The 18,212-nt window shown below is 42.3% G+C and overlaps 2 protein-coding genes across 3 annotated transcripts in view; one reads left to right on the top strand and one right to left on the bottom strand.

The window, feature by feature from the left end:
* LOC140428326 (aurora kinase C-like) overlaps positions 1-17,922 on the top strand; it is a 38,715-nt gene extending 20,793 nt beyond the window's left edge. For both annotated transcript variants that reach the window (XM_072514677.1, XM_072514678.1), the window contains 5 exons: positions 1,107-1,298; positions 4,025-4,163; positions 4,887-5,035; positions 16,031-16,205; positions 16,853-17,922. In XM_072514677.1, the coding sequence (XP_072370778.1) occupies positions 1,107-1,298; positions 4,025-4,163; positions 4,887-5,035; positions 16,031-16,205; positions 16,853-17,041 (844 nt within the window). In that variant the 3' untranslated portion in view covers positions 17,042-17,922. The remainder of the gene's footprint in view (positions 1-1,106; positions 1,299-4,024; positions 4,164-4,886; positions 5,036-16,030; positions 16,206-16,852) is intronic.
* The window catches only part of fam210b (family with sequence similarity 210 member B), an 89,510-nt gene continuing 79,322 nt past the window's right edge, over positions 8,025-18,212 (bottom strand). The window contains exon 3 of the mRNA XM_072514681.1: positions 8,025-13,147. Within this exon, the coding sequence (XP_072370782.1) occupies positions 12,970-13,147 (178 nt within the window). The 3' untranslated portion in view covers positions 8,025-12,969. The remainder of the gene's footprint in view (positions 13,148-18,212) is intronic.

Genomic DNA, 18,212 nt, shown 5'->3' on the forward strand with positions numbered 1-18,212 from the left:
CATGCAAATTTAGCCTGCAAATTAAACCTTCTGCAGTGGCATGCAATTTGTTAATATTAGTGGAAAATGCTGATGCCTTTGATCCATTCATGTCAAACACCCTTGAAGTATTTAGGGTGGAACTGACTGATTATTACAATTTTGGATTGAGTTAGAACTTTCTTGCCCCTGTCGTGGGTTTCTCTGCCAGTAAGCCATCAACTTCTATTCACATCAGTAGGAGGATCCCACTACTGTGAAGGGCTGAAAAACATTCTAGTAAGTAGCTTTAATACTCAATTACAGCAAATGTAGTCTCCAAAACATTTTAGCAGGATATGTCAGTAAGGGAATGAATGAATAGTGGCTCTATTGCCTTTTTAATGGCTTACTGGAAAGGTGTTTTGAGAAATCACACATTTACATTGTGCAGAGGGCAGCTATTTCCCCATGGCTTTCTCCTAACATTTTGAGAAATTGCATGTTTGTAGAATCAATTGGATGAATCCGTTTTGGGAAATAAATGCTTCAATCGGAACTTGATATTGTCTTATTTGTACAAGTGAACTTGTCAATGTTTTCTAGGTTGCTGAGGACATGCATTTTATGCAAAATATCCTTTAGTCTCTGGTCTCCTGTGGTGTTATTGGCCTTTAAGGACGAGCGCAAGTTTTCTTAGCACATCTACCGCACAGCTGAGGGCAGCACGGTAGCATTGTGGATAGCACAATTGCTTCACAGCTCCAGGGTCCCAGGTTCGATTCCGGCTTGGTCACTGTCTGTGCGGAGTCTGCACATCCTCTCTGTGTGTGCGTGGGTTTCCTCCGTGTGCTCCGGTTTCCTCCCACAGTCCAAAGATGTGCAGTTAGGTGGATTGGCCATGATAAATTGCCCTTTATGTCCAAAATTGCCCTTAGTGTTGGGTGGGGTTACTGGGTTATGGGGATAGGGTGGAGGTGTTGACCTTGGGGAGGGTGCTCTTTCCAAGAGCCGGTGCAGACTAGATGGGCTGAATGGCCTCCTGCACTGTAAATTCTATGATAATCTATGATCGTTTTTATAATTTCAGAGAGAAATAATCCCATTAGATCATATGGTATTTTTTATGATCAATTTTTATTTCTCAGAAAGCAATGGTGTTTGGATGACTTTGAAATTGGCCGTCCACTTGGAAAAGGGAAATTTGGAAATGTGTACTTGGCCCGTGAACGACAATCCAGATTTATCCTGGCATTGAAAGTGCTTTTTAAATCCCAACTTGAGAAAGCTGGTGTGGAACACCAACTCAGAAGAGAAGTTGAAATCCAATCACATCTCCGGTATGTATATATTAAATTTTATTCCTTTTTGGAGTTACAAAGCCGATGTGCAAAGTCGACAGGGCAAGCCCTTCCACCTCCTTGCTTGCCACTTGTTTACCACTACTTGTGCAGTGATGCATGGGTGCGACTCCATTATTGCTTATGGAATGTATTCCAGGGCCGCACGATGGCGCAATAGTTAGCACTGCTGCCCCGTGGCTCCGAGGTCCCAGGTTCGCTCTGGGTCACTGTCCATGAGGAGTTTTCACATTCTCCCTGGGTTTGCGTGGGTTTCGCTCCCACAACCCAAAAGATGTGCAGGATAGGTGGATTGCTAAATTGCCCATTAATTGGAAAAACTGAATTGGGTTCTCTAAAAAAAAAATTTAAATCCAAGGTATTCCTGCAAATAAAGTAGCATGCCATATACAATTTGGGCATTCAAATGCACCATTCCTGAAGATTGCCAGATCTTGCTGAGAAAATAGTGGTTGCTAATTTTCACATTAATACACCAGTCAGATTGGAGACTGGTTGGGTTGATTCAGACATTTCTTTTACACAATTGGCATTTTTCCCCCCGTTCCTTTGTGGAGCTTACTGAATTTGGACATTAATTGTCTGCAAATAATTAAGTATATTAAATATGCTCTAATATCAAGAGGCACAAGTGGATGAACAATATCCATTTTCTCTAAAAGGGAACAAATGTTTCAATCTTGACAATTGTTAAATTTAAAACCATAGTTATTTTCCTTTATCTTCAAAGCTTTCTATTTTTTAAATCTTTAGCTGATTTGATTGAACTCTTTTGCCTTGTTTGTTCTCAGTCTTCAAATGTTACAGATTAAAGAAACAAGTTTGGCTCTGCTGTTCACTAGATGCCTTGTTATTGCTGTTATCAGTTTGCACTTTCAGCAAGTTACGATGGCACATATTTAGAACTGAACATTTGGAGCAAAGTTCTAATAGGACGTGCCACACAATTCCTTGCACCAGCAATATCTTGCCTTTATGGTGGGTTAGTAGCCTAAGCATCGGACCTTGTCTTCCATAACCAAAAAGAGATTAATTTCAGCAAATTCGTTGCTGGTAGGAAGTTACAGCTAGCATGTTGATTCTCCCTTTCTGTGTTTGGCCTTAGCCCATGTTAATTTGACGACTGCTGCTGCTACCAACCCCATTCCCATACTTTAATTCGTGATCAGCTATTTCGGCGTGTTATTTCCTGCTGCTGGTTGAGGAATAATGGCCAACTGTGCTTCGACTTCTGTTCTGCCTGTTCACTTCCATTTGAAAACATATGGTGCTTTGTCATAGTACCAGCCACTGGATGGCACTGTTCAGAAACATAGTTATAAATCATTGGTTATAAGGGTGGCATGTGGCGTAGTGAATAGCACTGGGACTGCGGCGCTGAGGACATGGATTCGAATCCTGGCCCTGGGTCACTGTCTGTGTGGAGTTTGCACATTCTCCCCATGTCTGCGTGGGTTTCACCCCCACAACCAAAGATGTGCAGGTTAGCTGCATTGGCCACGCTAAATTGCCCGTGAATTTAAAAAAAAAAATAATAATAATTGGATATTCTAAATTTAAATTATTAATAAAAAATAAAAAATCATTGGGTATCACAACCCACTAGAAACTAAGCATGACTGCATTGACTTATTAGCAGTTAAAGCATTTTCATGTTGATTGACGTGAAAGGTGACACCCCACAAGACCAATCACATGACTTTCATTACCTGGTGTTAGTATTCTCTGTACTTGCAACCAGAAACTACATAGCACCACTGACCATAATTGAATTGCTTCAACTGTTTTGACAGTGGAGTACCTACACTTATTTTCTGGTTGGGATGGGGGGGGGTGATGGATCTGTACTTTGTTAATATATGTATGTGTCGCTGCACTATAGATTAATCTTGCAGGACTGAGCTTCTTGGGGGAAGTCCAAGTATAGCTTTCCTTATGTCAGTTTCAATCAAGTCAAATTTTATGCGGATACAGACTATTTCACTTGCAGTTTTTGTGTCAATTTAAAGAGGCGATACCATGCAAGCAGTATTAAGGTGCAAACCAATTCACATTTCTGAGGCAATTGCACTAGACTGTCTTGTTTGCTTGTGTTTATCAGACTTGTGCTTCTTACTTCAACCAACAAAACTAGCATACATGGCATGTAGTGGTGTCAGTGTCTGATTCTTTGTTCGAGAACAAATGTTCTCCTCTTCTCCACTTCTATAGGAGGAGCAAACTGGCATATGGTGTCCTGATTTTCCAGAGATTAACGCTGACTTTGCCATCAAATATGTGGCCAATACTGGTCAGACAGGCCAAACCTTCAATCCATGTTGACATTTTCTGCATTTGGTATACCCCAAGTTCCTCTGAAATCATCTGACTCTTTCTTAATCTAATAAATGTAGTGGCTGTCATGTTGGGCAAATAGCATCTGTTGTCCTTCATGTGTCTTTTAATTTTGCAATTGAATGTCTCTAGAAAACTCAAACATTCACTCTGATCCCCTCGCTTCTAATTCTTGATAGATAAATGTTTATTGGATTAATGACTCTGCTTGTTTGACTAACTGATGCTAAGGTTTCTTGGATGAGCCATGCATAAAATGAGGACCTTTCGGTCCTTTAATGCTTCTTTCAACTAACTAGCTATTAGAACTGCAATTTTTAGTATGATTAAGCAGCATTCTCAGCCAAATTGATTTTCTTTTCTTTCCATAGGCATCCAAATATTTTACGACTATTTGGTTACTTCCATGATGATTCTAGAGTTTATTTGATCTTGGAGTATGCTCCTCGTGGTGAACTTTATAAAGAACTGCAGCGGTGTGGGAAGTTTGATGATGGGCGAAGTGCTATGGTATGAGCCAACTACTTGTTCTTGGGAGGCAACTCTGTATTAGGAATTTCAGTTGGTGCCCAACACAAAACAAGCAAACCAAGGTTGTAGTTTTAATTTTTACAAGTGTTTGGCACTTGTAATCTTGGGTGTACAGTAACCCAAACAGTTTGTATAGAAGGGCATCACTTTCAAAGACCATATAATGTCTGAGCATTTTTCCAATCAGCATTACTGGATTGAAACTGGGACCAAAATATTTACCTTTTTTACATTCTCATTACATTGTTCATTCAATAAAACCAGCTGAGGTGTTTTTTAATGTCCTTTTTATTTCTGTCCACCTATTCTGATCAGTTAGCTCCGCACAGGTCAGAAATCAAACTTTGGGTATGTGTGGGGTCTAAGGCTTGGTTTACTAGCTCTTCCTGGACTGCTGCTAAATAACAACTAGAAAAAAGCAAACTATTGTGGATGCTGGGGATTTGTAGGATGGGTGGGGAAATACTTCAAATACTCAGCAGGACAGATGGCATCTATGAAGAGTTGCACAGGGGCTATTTCAATTTGCATACAATAATTTTTTTAAAATTTGAGTTAATATTTGCTAATAGCTGAACAAAATGTAGAATAATATGAATGTGATTAAGGATTTGTATTCTCATAACATGAGTTATTAGATTTTATTCTATAAGTACTACTCGCTAATAATTTTATAACTTTTATCCTTTATCCTTTTTCCAGTACATGTCCGAGCTGGCTGATGCACTTGTATACTGTCATTCAAAGAAGGTGATTCATAGAGACATTAAGCCAGAAAATTTATTACTTGGAGCAAATGGCGAGCTGAAGATTGCAGATTTTGGATGGTCTGTGCATGCTCCAGCATCCAGGTACTAAGTCCAGTCGGCATATAGCTGCATAAATTCCAATTGGTTTCATTTAATTGTGTGATACTAGAGAAAATATTTCCCATCAGCCTAATGGTTCCATAGCAAGTTTGGATGGTTAACTTTGATTTAGAAAGAAGCATGTTCAATTTTTTTTTTTTTTTTTTTTTTTTTTTTTGCAACCTGATGGAACTTGTTTAACACATTGTTCTTTTTTTCTTTTCCAACTTGTTGATTGCATGTTATAACATTGCAGCTCAATATGTGTTCTTTCAGTGGGCTGCAATATTCTTTCAAGCTATTAATGTTTCTGATTACTTTATGTACTCTGTAGTTTATGCTGGGGCTCTCCCAATGTGACTCCACACATCCTGCCCAAATTTCTATTTCTTAATTCTCAACATACTTTTGGTTTTGGTAACCTTCCATGTGGCATGACCATGACCTCCCCATCAGCAAGAACATGGGGAGTAAAGATTGTGCATCCAGGTGCAATGGCAGTAATTTAAAAGGCAGCTGACTATTTAAATCATTTGTGTTGGAGGCACACTTGCAGTCTCCATTATTTGTTGACCTCCAATGATGGAGGATCCAGATCTTGGGCCTTGTGTTGTGGGGTTAAAAAGTAACCCTGTCTAGTGAATGGGCAGTGTTACTGTCTGCAAATATTCCATCCTTCACTTTGAGGAAGCAGGAAAAGGTACAACTGGTGAGAAAGGGTAAACTGGCTCACCTCTATTGAACCATGTTAGTTGGTCACGGCAGTCAATTTCTTTTTCACAAGGATCTGCCTTTTCCAAATCTGAATATATTTAACTATTTGGCTGTGAGCAAGAAGAGGTTAATGCAACAAGGTTTTCTTAAAGTCAAAGAGCAGATCTATTAGCCACTAAACCTGAAATATAACCGGTGACGTCAAGCATTCAGCCCTCTGCACACAGTCCAATTTTTAAAAAGTGAAATGTGCAGTAAGTGTCCTCGGGGCATAGATTTAAATGCTGTGACCAATTTAAATTAGCTGCTTTCTTTGTTATTACTAGATCTCTATTCATCAATTGGGTTTCTGGTAGAGTTGACCTCTTCAACTGGGTGACACACTTATTCCAAAAGCAAGAGTGGCCTTCAGCCTGTTTCCTCTCGACTTTCTTGACACCGTGTGTCACTTGAAATCTCTCTAGTAGCTGACAGCCTCCTATTAATTCATCTATTGTGTGTTTCCAAGAGATTGAGTGGATCTGCCTGACGGTCATTGTTTGAATATCCAGCATGTTGCATTTATAAAGCCTCTTCCTTCGCATCAGTATTCAGCAAAGAGAAGGACTTGGTGGATGATGAGTCTGGGGAAGGGTGTATAGATGGTCTGGGTCACATTGAGATCAAAAAGGAGGTGGTGTTGGGCATCTTGAAACAACATTACGGTAGATAAGTCCCCAGGGCCTGATGAGATCTATCCAAGGGAGGAAATTACTGGGGTCGTGACAGAATCACTGAGGTCCCAAAGGATTGGAGAATAGCTAATGTTCGTTTTTTTTTTTTAGAAGGGTAGCGAGGATAATCCAGGAAATTACAGACCAGTGAGCCTTGCGTAGGGAAATTACTGGAGAGGATTCTTCAAGACAGGATTTACACCCGTTTGGAAGCAAAGGGGATGTATTAGCAAGAGGCAGGATAGTTTTTGTGAAGGGGAGGTTGTGTCTAACTAATCAAGTTTTTCGAGGAAGTGACTAAGATTGTTGAAGGTAGGGCACTGAATGTTAATTACGTGGGCTTCAGTAAAGCCTTTGACGAGGTCCATCGTGGCAGACTGGTATAGAAGGTGAAGTTCAGGGATTAGGGTTGAGCTGACAAGATGGATGCAGAATTGACTCAGTCTTAGAAGATAGAGGGTAGCAGTGGAAGGATGCTTTTCTGAATGGAGGGCTGTAACCAGTGAAGGGATCTGTGCTGGGACCTTTGCTGTTTGTAGTATGTAATGATTTGGAGGAAAATGTAACTGGTCTGATTAGTAAGTTTGCGGGCGACACAAAGGTTGGTGGAATTGCAGATAGTGATGAGGACTGTCCGAGGATACAGCAGGATATAGATTGGGTGAAGAGATGGCAGATGTTTAATCTGGACAAATGTGAGGTAATGCATTTTGGACGGTCTAATACAGGTGGGAAATATACAGTAAATGGCAGAACCTTTAAGAGTATTGATGGGCATGGGGATCTGGGTGTACAGGTCCACAGGTCACAACGCAGGTGGAGAAAGTGGTCAAGAAGGAATATGGCATGCTTGCCTTTATCGGCCGGGGCATTGAGTATTTATAAAAATTTAAAATTGGCAAGTCTTGCTGCAGCTGTATAGAATCTTTAGTTAAGCCACGCTTGGAATATAATCAATTCTGGTCGCCACACTACCAGAAGGATATGGAGGCTTTGGAGAGGGTACAGTAGTGGTTCTACCAGGATGTTGCGTGGTATGGAGAGGTTGGATAAACTCTGTCTGTTTCCACTGGAACGATGGGTTTGAGGGGTGACCTGATAGAAGTCTATAAAATTGAGGGAATGGACAGGGTGGATAGTCAGAAGAGTCAGTCACATGGGGACATGGGTTTAAGGGGCAAAGCTTAAAAGGAGATGTGTGAGGGAAGTTTTCTTTTAAACAGAGGGTAGTGGGTGCCTGGAACTCCCTGCCAGGGAAGGAGGTGGCCGCAGGTATGATCGTGACATATTGACAAATGCATGAATAGGATGAGAATAAAGGGATACGGACCCCAAAAGTGTTTAATGTTTTAGGTTGGAAGGGCAGCGTGGTCGGTGCAGGCTTGGAGGGCCGAACGGCCTGTTCCTATGCTGTACTGGTCTTTTTTATAAGTTTCGTTGGTGTCTGGATTGTAGGTATGTCTGTCTTCAAACTCGTGGGTGATTTTTGTTTCTTGCCTTCGCCTTGGAATTGTGGTTGTAGGGACTCATTTTTCTCTTCCATTAAGAATTGGTAGTTTGGTTGGTGAGAGGTGTCAAAAATATGACTTTATTGTTAGTTACTGGTATACACTTGATTAAGAACTGAATAAAACTTTGAAACAAAATATCAAACCATACAGAAAGTGAAGCATGATCTCAAGTCACTAAAACACAAACACAACAGATGATTCAAAAATTCCGGAACAAAGGATCTTGACCACAAGGTTCTACTTTTAAGGGAATTCTTGTCTCTGAATGAACCTCTCGTTTACATTCATTGGCTTCTAATTATCAGCTGAGACATCCTGATTTGTTCACATGAATGTCTGTTACTTGGAGGATAACTTGTTAATCAAACAAACAACGAACAAAGAAATGTACAGCACAGGAACCGGCCCTCCAAGCCCGTGCCGACCATGCTGCCCGACTAACTACAATCTTCTACACTTCCTGGGTCCGTATCCTTCTATTCCCATCCTATTCATGTATTTGTCAAGATGTCCCTTAAATGTCACTATCGTCCCTGCTTCCACCACCACCTCCGGTAGCGAGTTCCAGGCACCCACTACCCTCTGCGTAAAAAAACTTGCCTCGTACATCTACTCTAAACCTTGCCCCTCTCACCTTAAACCTATGCCCCCTAGTAATTGACCCCTCTACTCTGGGGAAAAGCCTCTGACTATCCACTCTGTCTATGCCCCTCATAATTTTGTAGATCTCTATCAGGTCTCCCCTCAACCTCCTTCGTTCCAGTGAGAACAACCCGAGTTTATTCAACCGCTCCTCATAGCTAATGCCCTCCATACCAGGCAACATTCTGGTAAATCTCTTCTGCACCCTCTCTAAAGCCTCCACATCCTTCTGGTAGTGTGGCGACCAGAATTGAACACTATACTCCAAGTGTGGCCTAACTAAGGTTCTATACAGCTGCAACATGACTTGCCAATTCTTATACTCAATGCCCTGGCCAATGAAGGCAAGCATGCCGTATGCCTTCTTGACTACCTTCTCCACCTGTGTTGCCCCTTTCAATGACCTGAGGACCTGTACTCCTAGATCTCTTTGACTTTCAATACTCTTGAGGGTTCTACCATTCACTGTATATTCCCTACCTGCATTAGACCTTCCAAAATGCATTACCTCACATTTGTCCGGATTAAACTCCATCTGCCATCTGTCCGCCCAAGTCTCCAAACAATCTAAATCCTGCTGTATCCTCCGACAGTCCTCATCGCTATCCGACATTGGACATTGCTTGAGGTTGACTGGAAACTAGCTTGGTGCTTGCGTGCGCAGTCTTAGGAAAAATACTGGAGATGTTTCCTCACACTTGCCATGTTTCACAGCTTGGCGGAGACCTAGCTAGAATTGATTACATAGATCGATCCGTTCTCTGCACTGAATACAATGGTGAATTCATTATGAGAAAATGACTGGGTTCCCACAGGCTTAGCTGCATGCATTCAACTAGCCCCTATATAAATAAAACAGACTCTTATCAGTGGTCTTATTATTTTTCAGCTGTTTTCTGTCGCCGTTCGAATTGCAATAGTTCCAGTCAGTAGGATGTTGAAAAATGATCATTTCCTGCACCTATTGCCAGGCTTCAATGCTTCTGGATCTCTTGAGGTGCATTCCATATGGTCATAAAAATCATTGATCGCTCATTAATGTGTGATTGCCCACCTAAGCAACTCCGTGTTACTGGCCATGGGTTCTGTGGGTCCTTGTATGGCTGATGAGCCCAATCCTAGAGTCGCGACTTGACGGATTGTTCTGGGATGTGGGTCTCCAGCTGGTATTCGGCTCTGGCATCTTTGCCTGGCCAGCTCTTGCCACCCAGTGTCCTTGAAGAATCGTCCCTTCAATCGGGAGGTTTATCCAAGTAGGTCTCTTCTGAGCAATGGTCAAATAGTCCAGAACACGGTCAAATAGTCCAGAACTAAAAGCAATAGAATAGAACATGCAGTGCAGAAGGAGGCCATTCAGCCCATCAAGTCTGCCTCTGACCCACTTAAGCCCTCACTTCCACCCTATCCCTGTAACCCAATAACCCCATCTAATCTTTTTGGTCACTAAGGGCAATTTATCATGGCCAATCCATCTAACCACATCTTTGGACTGTGATTTGGTTTGATTTATTATTGTCACATGTATTAGTATACAGTGATCTTGTTTCTTGCATGCTGTACAAACAATGCATATCGTACATAGGGAAGGAAGGAGAGACTGCAGAATATAATGTTACAGTTATAGCAAGGTGTAGAAAAGATAAACTTTAATACAAGGTAGGTCCATTCAAAAGTGGCAGTCGGGAAGAAGCTGTTCTTGAGTCGGTTGGTACGTGACCTCAAACTTTGGTATCTTTTTCCTGACGGAAGAAGGTGGAAGAGAGTATGTCCGGGGTGCGTGGGGTCCTTTATTATGCTGGCTGCCTTTCTGGATGGGAGGCTGGTTTGTGTGATGGGCTGGGCTAGATTCACAACATTTTGTAGTTTCCTGCGGTCTTGGGCAGAGCAGGCTCCATACCAAGCTGTGATACAACCAGAAAGAATGCTTTCTATGGTGCATCTGTAGAAGTTGGTGAGGGTAGTAGGTGACATGCCAAATTTCCCTAGTCTTCTGAGAAAGTAGAGTCGTTGGTGGGCTTTCTTAATTATAGTGTCGGCATGGGGGACCAGGACCGACTGTTGGTGATCTGCACACCTAAAAGCTTGAATCTCTCGACCCTCTCTACTTTGTTCCCATTGATGTAGACCGGAGCATGTTCTCCACTACGCTTCCTGAAGTCGATGACAATCTCCTTTGTTGTGTTGACATTGAGAGATTGTTGTCACACCAGTTCACCAGATTCTCTATCTCATTCCTGTACTCTGTCTCGTCATTGTTTGAAATCTGACCAACTATGGTTGAAAATAGAGTTGGAGGGGAATTTGGCCACAGAGTCATGGGTGTATAAGGTGTATAGTCAGGGGCTGAGGACGCAGCCTTGTGGGGCACCGGTGTTGAGGATGATCGTGGAGGAGGTGTTGTTGCTTGTCTTTACTGATTGTGGCCTGTGGTTAGAAAGTTTAGGATCCAGTCGCAGAGGGAGGAGCCAAGGCCACTGAGTTTGCAGATGAGTTTCGTAGGAATGATTATGTTGAGGGCTGAGCTGTAGTCGATAATAGGAGTCTGACATGGGTGTCTTTGTTATCCAGGTGTTCCAAGGTAGAGTGCAGGGCCATGGAGATGGTGTTTGCTGTTGACCTGTTGCAGCGGTATGCTAACTGTAGTGGATCAAGGCAATCCAGGAGGCTGGAGTTGATTTGTGCCATGATGAACCTTTTGAGGCACTTCATGTATGTCAGAGCCACTGGACGATAGTCATTAAGGCACGCTGCTTGACATTTTATTTGGTACAGGGATGTTGGTCGTCTTCTTGAAGCAGATAGGGACCTGAAGATTGTTGTAAAGAGAAATTGAAGCGGTCTGCGAATACCCCCGCCAGCTGATCCGCGCAAGACCTGAGTGCTTGTCCACGTACCCCATCCGGGCTAGTGGCTTTCTGTGGGTTGACCTTCGAGAAGGCTGCTGCTCTGACATCTGCAGTGGTGATCTCGCATACAAGTTCATCCGTGGTTTCTGGGGTGGAGGACTTGCTCTTGCTGACCTCTTGCTCAAAGCGGGCATAGAATACGTTGAGGTCATCAGAGAGGGGTGTGTTGGAGCTGACTATATTACATGCCGTCATCTTGTAGCCCGTTATGTCTTGCAGACCTTGCCATAGATGGCGGGGATCCGTGTGGCTAGCCTGGGACCTGAGCTTGGTCCGGTACTATCTTTTGGCATCTTTGATGGATTTCTTTAGATCATATCTGGCTTTCTTGGAGAGGTCAGGGTCGCCTGACTTGAACGCCTCAGACCTAGACTTCAGAGAGCAGTGGATATCCCTGTTCATCCAGGTTTTCTGTTTGGGAAACGAGCGGATTTGCTTCTTTGGCACAGTCTTCTACACACTAATGAAGTCAGTTACTGTAGTGGCGTACTCCTTCAGGCTGATCGCAGAGTTTTTAAATTTTGACCAGTCGACTGACTAAGCAATCCCGTAGGAGATCATCCGATCCCTCAGACCAACAATGCACGACTTTCTTTGACGGACTCTCCAGATTTTGCTTATAAGCCAGGAGCAGGAACACAGCCTTGTGGTCAGATTTGCCAAGTATGGGCGGGCGATAGAGCGGTAGACATGTTTGATATTTGTGATGTTTGGGCCTCTGGTGGAACAGGTGAAGTGTTGGTGGTAACTTGGTAGTACACTCTTGAGCTTGGCCTGATTGAAGTCCACAGCTACAATGAACAAGGCCTCTGGATGTTTCGTTACAAGGCTGTGGTGGTGAATATTTTGTCCAGTGCGATTCACGTTCGCATGGGGTGGGATGTAAACTGCCGTCAGGATAACTGAGCTGAACTACCGCGGAAGGTAGTAGGGGCGGCATTTTAGCATCAGGTATTCTAGATCCAGGGAGTAGAAACTCACCATTGTTGCTACATCTAGGCACCAGGAGGTGATGATTAGGAGGCAGACCCCACCTCTCCTTGCCTTGCCTGAGGCCGCCGTACGGTCCATTCGGTGGATTGAGAAGCCCTCTGGTTGTAGGGCACAGTCCGGTGAAGCAGGAGTGAGTGGAACAGAGCACACAGCAGTCCCTTAGTTCTCTTTGAAAAGTGAGTCTGGCTTTAATTTCGTCTAGCTTGTTTTCTAGACCTTGGACATTAGCTAGGAGTAAGCTAGGCAGAGGGGCTTTGCGGCCACGTTGTTTCACTCTCCCCTGCACTTCTTTCACGCTTTCTGGAGTGACTGCTTCATTTCTAGCCTGGGAGACGGTGAGAGTATGCAGTGTTAAGGGAATAGTGTCCAATTAGGTTATTCACTCTGGTGTGTGGATGGAGGATTTGTTGCCTTGCTTGCGATTCCTGCGTCGGTAGGTGGGTCTGCGCGGTCGAGTGTTAAGGGCTGCAGTTTGTATTCCCAGGTTGGTGGATGTCCAGACCATAGGGGTGAAGGCCGGTAAATGGATGATGTCTCTGGGATTGCGTTTGAGGCGATGGCTGGATCCGTGCATTGGGGTCCACAGGGTCTTTTCCAGATCGCTGTCTTCCTTCAGAGGACGGAGGATCTCTAGACCTGCAAGTAAATTTAAAAGAGCAGTATTCATGATTTGTTCGGCTATGGGAGTTTATTTTTAGGAGTGAGGGGCGACTAGAGGAGGGGAGTGGAAGGAGTGCGTGGAGCTTGCAGGGGGTCGCAGCTCTCTGGGTCAGTGGGGTTGGAAGCTGCAGGAGGGGGGGGGGGGGGTAGGAGGAGGGCTGCAGCTGCTGCGACGCTGGTCTGGTCGTTGGAGAGCAGCAGAGTGGAGGTCCCAGTTTCTGTGGTGTTTTCCAGGTCTCTGAGCTTGTAGAGCGAAGGCCCTGGCTTTTAGTGTTTTCCTGGTCTCTGGCAGCCGCTGTAGGGGCATTCCCAGGCCTGGGACTGCAGCTCTGGCAGCTGCTCACACGTGATCGGCTGGTCCAGGTCGATTTCTGGTCGTCAGTTTTGGGTGTCTCCAGGGTCCTAAAGATCGCTAAATCTGTAAGTAATTGAATTAGAACATTGTTAGAGTTTAAAAGAGTTTGAATGAAGTTTGAGAAGCAAACGAGAGTAAAAGATAGAATTAGTGTGCGCAGCTTGCAAGATGTTGCTTTGCTCCAGTGCCATAGACACAGGGAGAATGTGCAGACTCTGCACAGACAGTGACCCAGCGGGGAATTGAACCTGGGACCCTGGCACTGTGAAGCCAAAGTTCTACCACTTGTGCTACTGTGTTGCCCCAAATAGAAGTTGTTGAAGTCTGAATTGGGATTGAAAGGGAAGCCAGAAGTGAGATGGTGGTGATAATTATTAAGGCAGGCCGTTTTGATCGTTTGCTTGAATTAAGAATTTGATGGGGATACCAGTGAGTAGCAGAATTACTTCCAAACTATATATTTAACAAATGAGTTCTGATGGTTGGCAAAGGGGACCATGCTGGACTGATTCATCATGTGCATGATGATCAAGCACTTTCGCGCTGGCATTTGTGATCACTTTGGGCGAATAAATGAGTATTGAAGTACATAATTGTTACTAATCCCCAGAGGTGGAATAATACTGATACTAAAAAGGATCCATTGTGGACAATAGCTTTTAATTCCTATATTGACTCACTTGGCTGTGCAAAATGTTACGAATTTTGATCTTGTAATACTGCAGTGGCAGCCACCCCTTAAACAATTTGTTTATATTAATTTGGACTGTGCCCATACAGTCCAATAGCTATGTAGCATAACAATATCTATGCTTGGAACTAGATGTTCTCTGCAGGCAGAATATTCCATTAAATTTTATTTCATAGGCATGATCAAAGCAATGGCTATGATGGGCTTTTTTGATTAGTAAAACCTTGTTTTCTGGGTAATGTGAAAATATATTTTTTCTTGTGTCCTCCCAGACCCTTTTTACAACTACCTTCATTCTCCTTCTGAACTTGGCCACAGGCTATCCAGCAGAATCAGATTTCAAAAACCTCCCTCGCAGATTTGGATTAGATGGACTGATTTTGCTTTATTTATCTCAAACAACCCAAGTCTTCACATTCGCATATGTAATGTGCATAGAAGTTGTTTGCCAGGCTCTCAAATCTAAACATTTAAAACAAACTCATCTCAAAATTCCTTGCGGAAATAAAATGCAACGCTTGACTCAAGGATTGTTTGGCTTGATGTGAATGGATTACTGATTCTAAACAATGGAAAAATGTCTTGGTCCATGGGACTTTTAGAAAATCAGAGTTATGGTGGTAATAACTACAGATAATACCATGCTTTCCCATGGTATAGAGTAACAACCAAGATGCATAGAAGAATCACAATGCTTTATTTTATTAAAGTCACTAAATATCCCAAATACAGATGTGTGATATTGCCCATCTGTCCTCTGGTTGATTTAGCCTGCTGGTGGGGTATTTGCTGAAGTCCACCTTTGTGTCTGCTTCTGGATTGTTGGTCTGGAGTTGTCCAGCTTCAACTGATCTGCCTTTGGTGTAACCATGTCCACTGGAATTCTGCTCATCAGTGGTATTGTACTGTTGATTAACCAGCCTCTCTGGCCACCTCCTGCTGGTTGATTAACTTATCTCCTAGTTCCTCACAATAAGACACAATCGACTCTTAGCAAGGATATCTCCTCTGGCTCCAAATGTGATCAGTTCAGTGATGTTGTCACAGCAAATATCGTCTTGAGGTTAAACAGTTTCCAGAAAGCTTATTATCATTCCTGGAATGTGACCAATCAGTCTTTGATTATGTTCCTCTCCCTGCAGTTGCTATTTTCTTGCACATTCTTTTTAGATTAACCCTTTCTTGTGTATCACATTGACTATATCTAACTTGTGTGTTCCATCCACTCCCCAAGGATTTCAACTGATTTGCCTTTTTCCTCCAATTTTAAAACACCATCCTTTATAAAACTAAAACTTTCCTTATTCTATGGTGCCTCAGCACTTGGAAATTGAGCCAGTGTAATTTTATCTTTTAGCCTGAGGATTTGTTTTTTAATCTGCTACAATTGAGCTGGTCAGTCTTACTCTAGCCATGTCTACTCTGCATCCAGGATCTTGTGAGAACTACTACCATTGCTTTGTCCATACCTTTTGTATCATTACATTCATTTCTGATCAGTATGACTTTCACATCAAACAATGATACTTTTGTACCTGAATTTGCCTTGAGCATATGTGACCAAAACAAAAGTGGTATTTCACCAAAAACTCCGGCTAAACTAATTGCAATGTTCCCTGGCTGTTTTTTTTTTTTTTGATTATCAACCTCTTGTTTTCCAGCTTAGTTTGAGGAATTTCCAATTACTCAAATCTTCAAGTTGATAAACTCATAGGATTTTGAGTCTTCTTTGGCAATTGTGTTTTTAATGGTTTTACTGTTGTAGCGTACAAAGGTGTGGCTAAACACCTATTTCATGTTATATTTGTTGTAGACGGGCAACATTGTGTGGTACCCTGGACTATCTGCCACCAGAGATGATTGAGGGAAAAATGCATGATGAAAAAGTTGACCTTTGGAGCCTTGGTGTTCTTTGTTATGAATTTTTAGTGGGACAGCCTCCATTTGAAGCAGCAGATCGTCAAGAAACCTTCAGGAGAATTTCTAAAGTAAGTGATCTGGACAAACATGTAAGCCTTCTGTTTGTAACTTCACTGCTCTGCTCAATTATAGTAGAAATAGTTTATTTTGAGCTGGGGCCAAATATTCCAAGGGTTTGAATGGTTCATAGTTTTCAGCTGGGTACAGCTTGGCATGCATGCAAAGATCAGTCATTAAGGGTGAACTCTCATTCAGCAATTCAAATTTGCTTTGTACTTGGTGTGATCTAAATCTAATCAATGCCTTGTTAACCTATGCTGCTTTGGTTACACTTCAGATTTAAATTTCCAGTGTTGCAGATCACCACAACCTATATGGCAATATTCACCACTCACTTGTTATGCACAGGAAAAATTACCACAAGTTTCTGTTTCAGCGCCCCTCTTATCTCAGCCAAAGTGGCAGGATAAAGATAATAAAATGTTACATATCTCTGACCTTGGCAGGAGAAAATTGGCTGAGTGACATTAGCAAGCTACAGTCTAGAATTACAGCCATCGTTGGAGGATAAAGGAAGAATTTAATGGACAAAAGAAACCAATGCCTGTTGGAGAAAATGTGAAACACAACTGTTTAATAGATGCTACAGAAACTGATAGTGATTTCAGATGTTGCTTGTATAAGTGTGCTAAATATACCTTGTGCATCTTTTCAGGTTGACTTTAAGTTTCCTCCCTTCGTAACAGAGGGTGCAAAGGATCTAATCATTAAGTTGCTGAAGCATAACCCCAACCAACGACTACCTTTGAAAGATGTGCTTGAACATTTCTGGGTGGTTAAACATGCTGTTAAATCAGCCAACCAAAAGAAGGAGCCTGTGACACCATCTGTTCCCAACATGTGAATGTAGGAAATGTTGGTTTTGAGACTTTCCAGTGCAATAACCATTTTCTTACGGCCTGCAGCCACTATTTTGTCTGGTTCTGAGTGCTAGAATATTAGTACTTCCTGTCAGCCGACGACTCTGGCTAATAGAATTGGTGAATTTCTAAATTTACCTCTTTGTACATTGTACTGTATTACATTCTGGAATTGTCTAGATTCCCCTCTGATCGGTTTCCACTGCTCATGGTGGATTCCCAAATGTTCTTTTGGAAAATTAAATTTATTATGGCAGTTTGTCATTTCATCTAAGAAACATTGTGACTCAACTGTGAATTTTGCAACTGCTAGGAGTGTCACTTTGGGTTAATGGCCTCGTTGAATTTAAACACTTTACTATTTTAAAATATTTGTATTAATGTCATGGATCTAAGGTTGCTGTAAGAGACCAGAAGGGTATCTGTGTTCCTCCTATGTGCAGTTAACCTGCTATGGTTCAGAAGTTGCAACCTTTTCAACTGTACAATTCAGTTACGTTTGCACCTGGTCAGAATTTGGGCAGTCCCTCAACTCTGTATAATATAGTTAGTTGCTCTCCAGATTGTACAAATTCCATGCTAACCTCCAACTGTCCTGTTGTTGTACTTGTGTAGCAAAATTGTAAAATACTTCCTGTTTAAAAATATCCATGATCCGAGCACTGATATTAAAAATGGTGCGATTTGGTATGTAGGAACTTTGATGTGGATGCATGATGTGGTGTGGTTTCTTGATCACCTGCTTTCGTGTGTGAACTTTCCAATTTGACACTTTGATTTCTCGATTTAGTTTATTTTATAGCCATGATTATGATATCTATCAAGTTGAGATAATACATTAATAAAAAAAGTCTAGCTTTTGAAACTGTTTATTTTTCTCCTCCATATTCTTCCCTGATCATCCATATACCCATCCTCCCATTTAAAATATTTGTAGACGGCTTTCTCTCAAATGGGCAGATTGATAGATTTGACTGATTATTTGAAAAAGGAATGTGCTTTTGCGCTCCATGAATCTGGGGTGAAGAAGATTAGGAATTTAAAAATCTCCTTGGCTGCTCAATTTTTATGGCTTCAAAACTGCTCTGAAGGGGTTTTGTAGACTGCCATTGCTTTTGACAATTCTTGTGGTAAACAAGTAAACTCCAATGGCAA

Source organism: Scyliorhinus torazame, chromosome 8 (genome assembly GCF_047496885.1).
Source record: "Scyliorhinus torazame isolate Kashiwa2021f chromosome 8, sScyTor2.1, whole genome shotgun sequence".
NCBI classification, from domain to species: domain Eukaryota; kingdom Metazoa; phylum Chordata; class Chondrichthyes; order Carcharhiniformes; family Scyliorhinidae; genus Scyliorhinus; species Scyliorhinus torazame.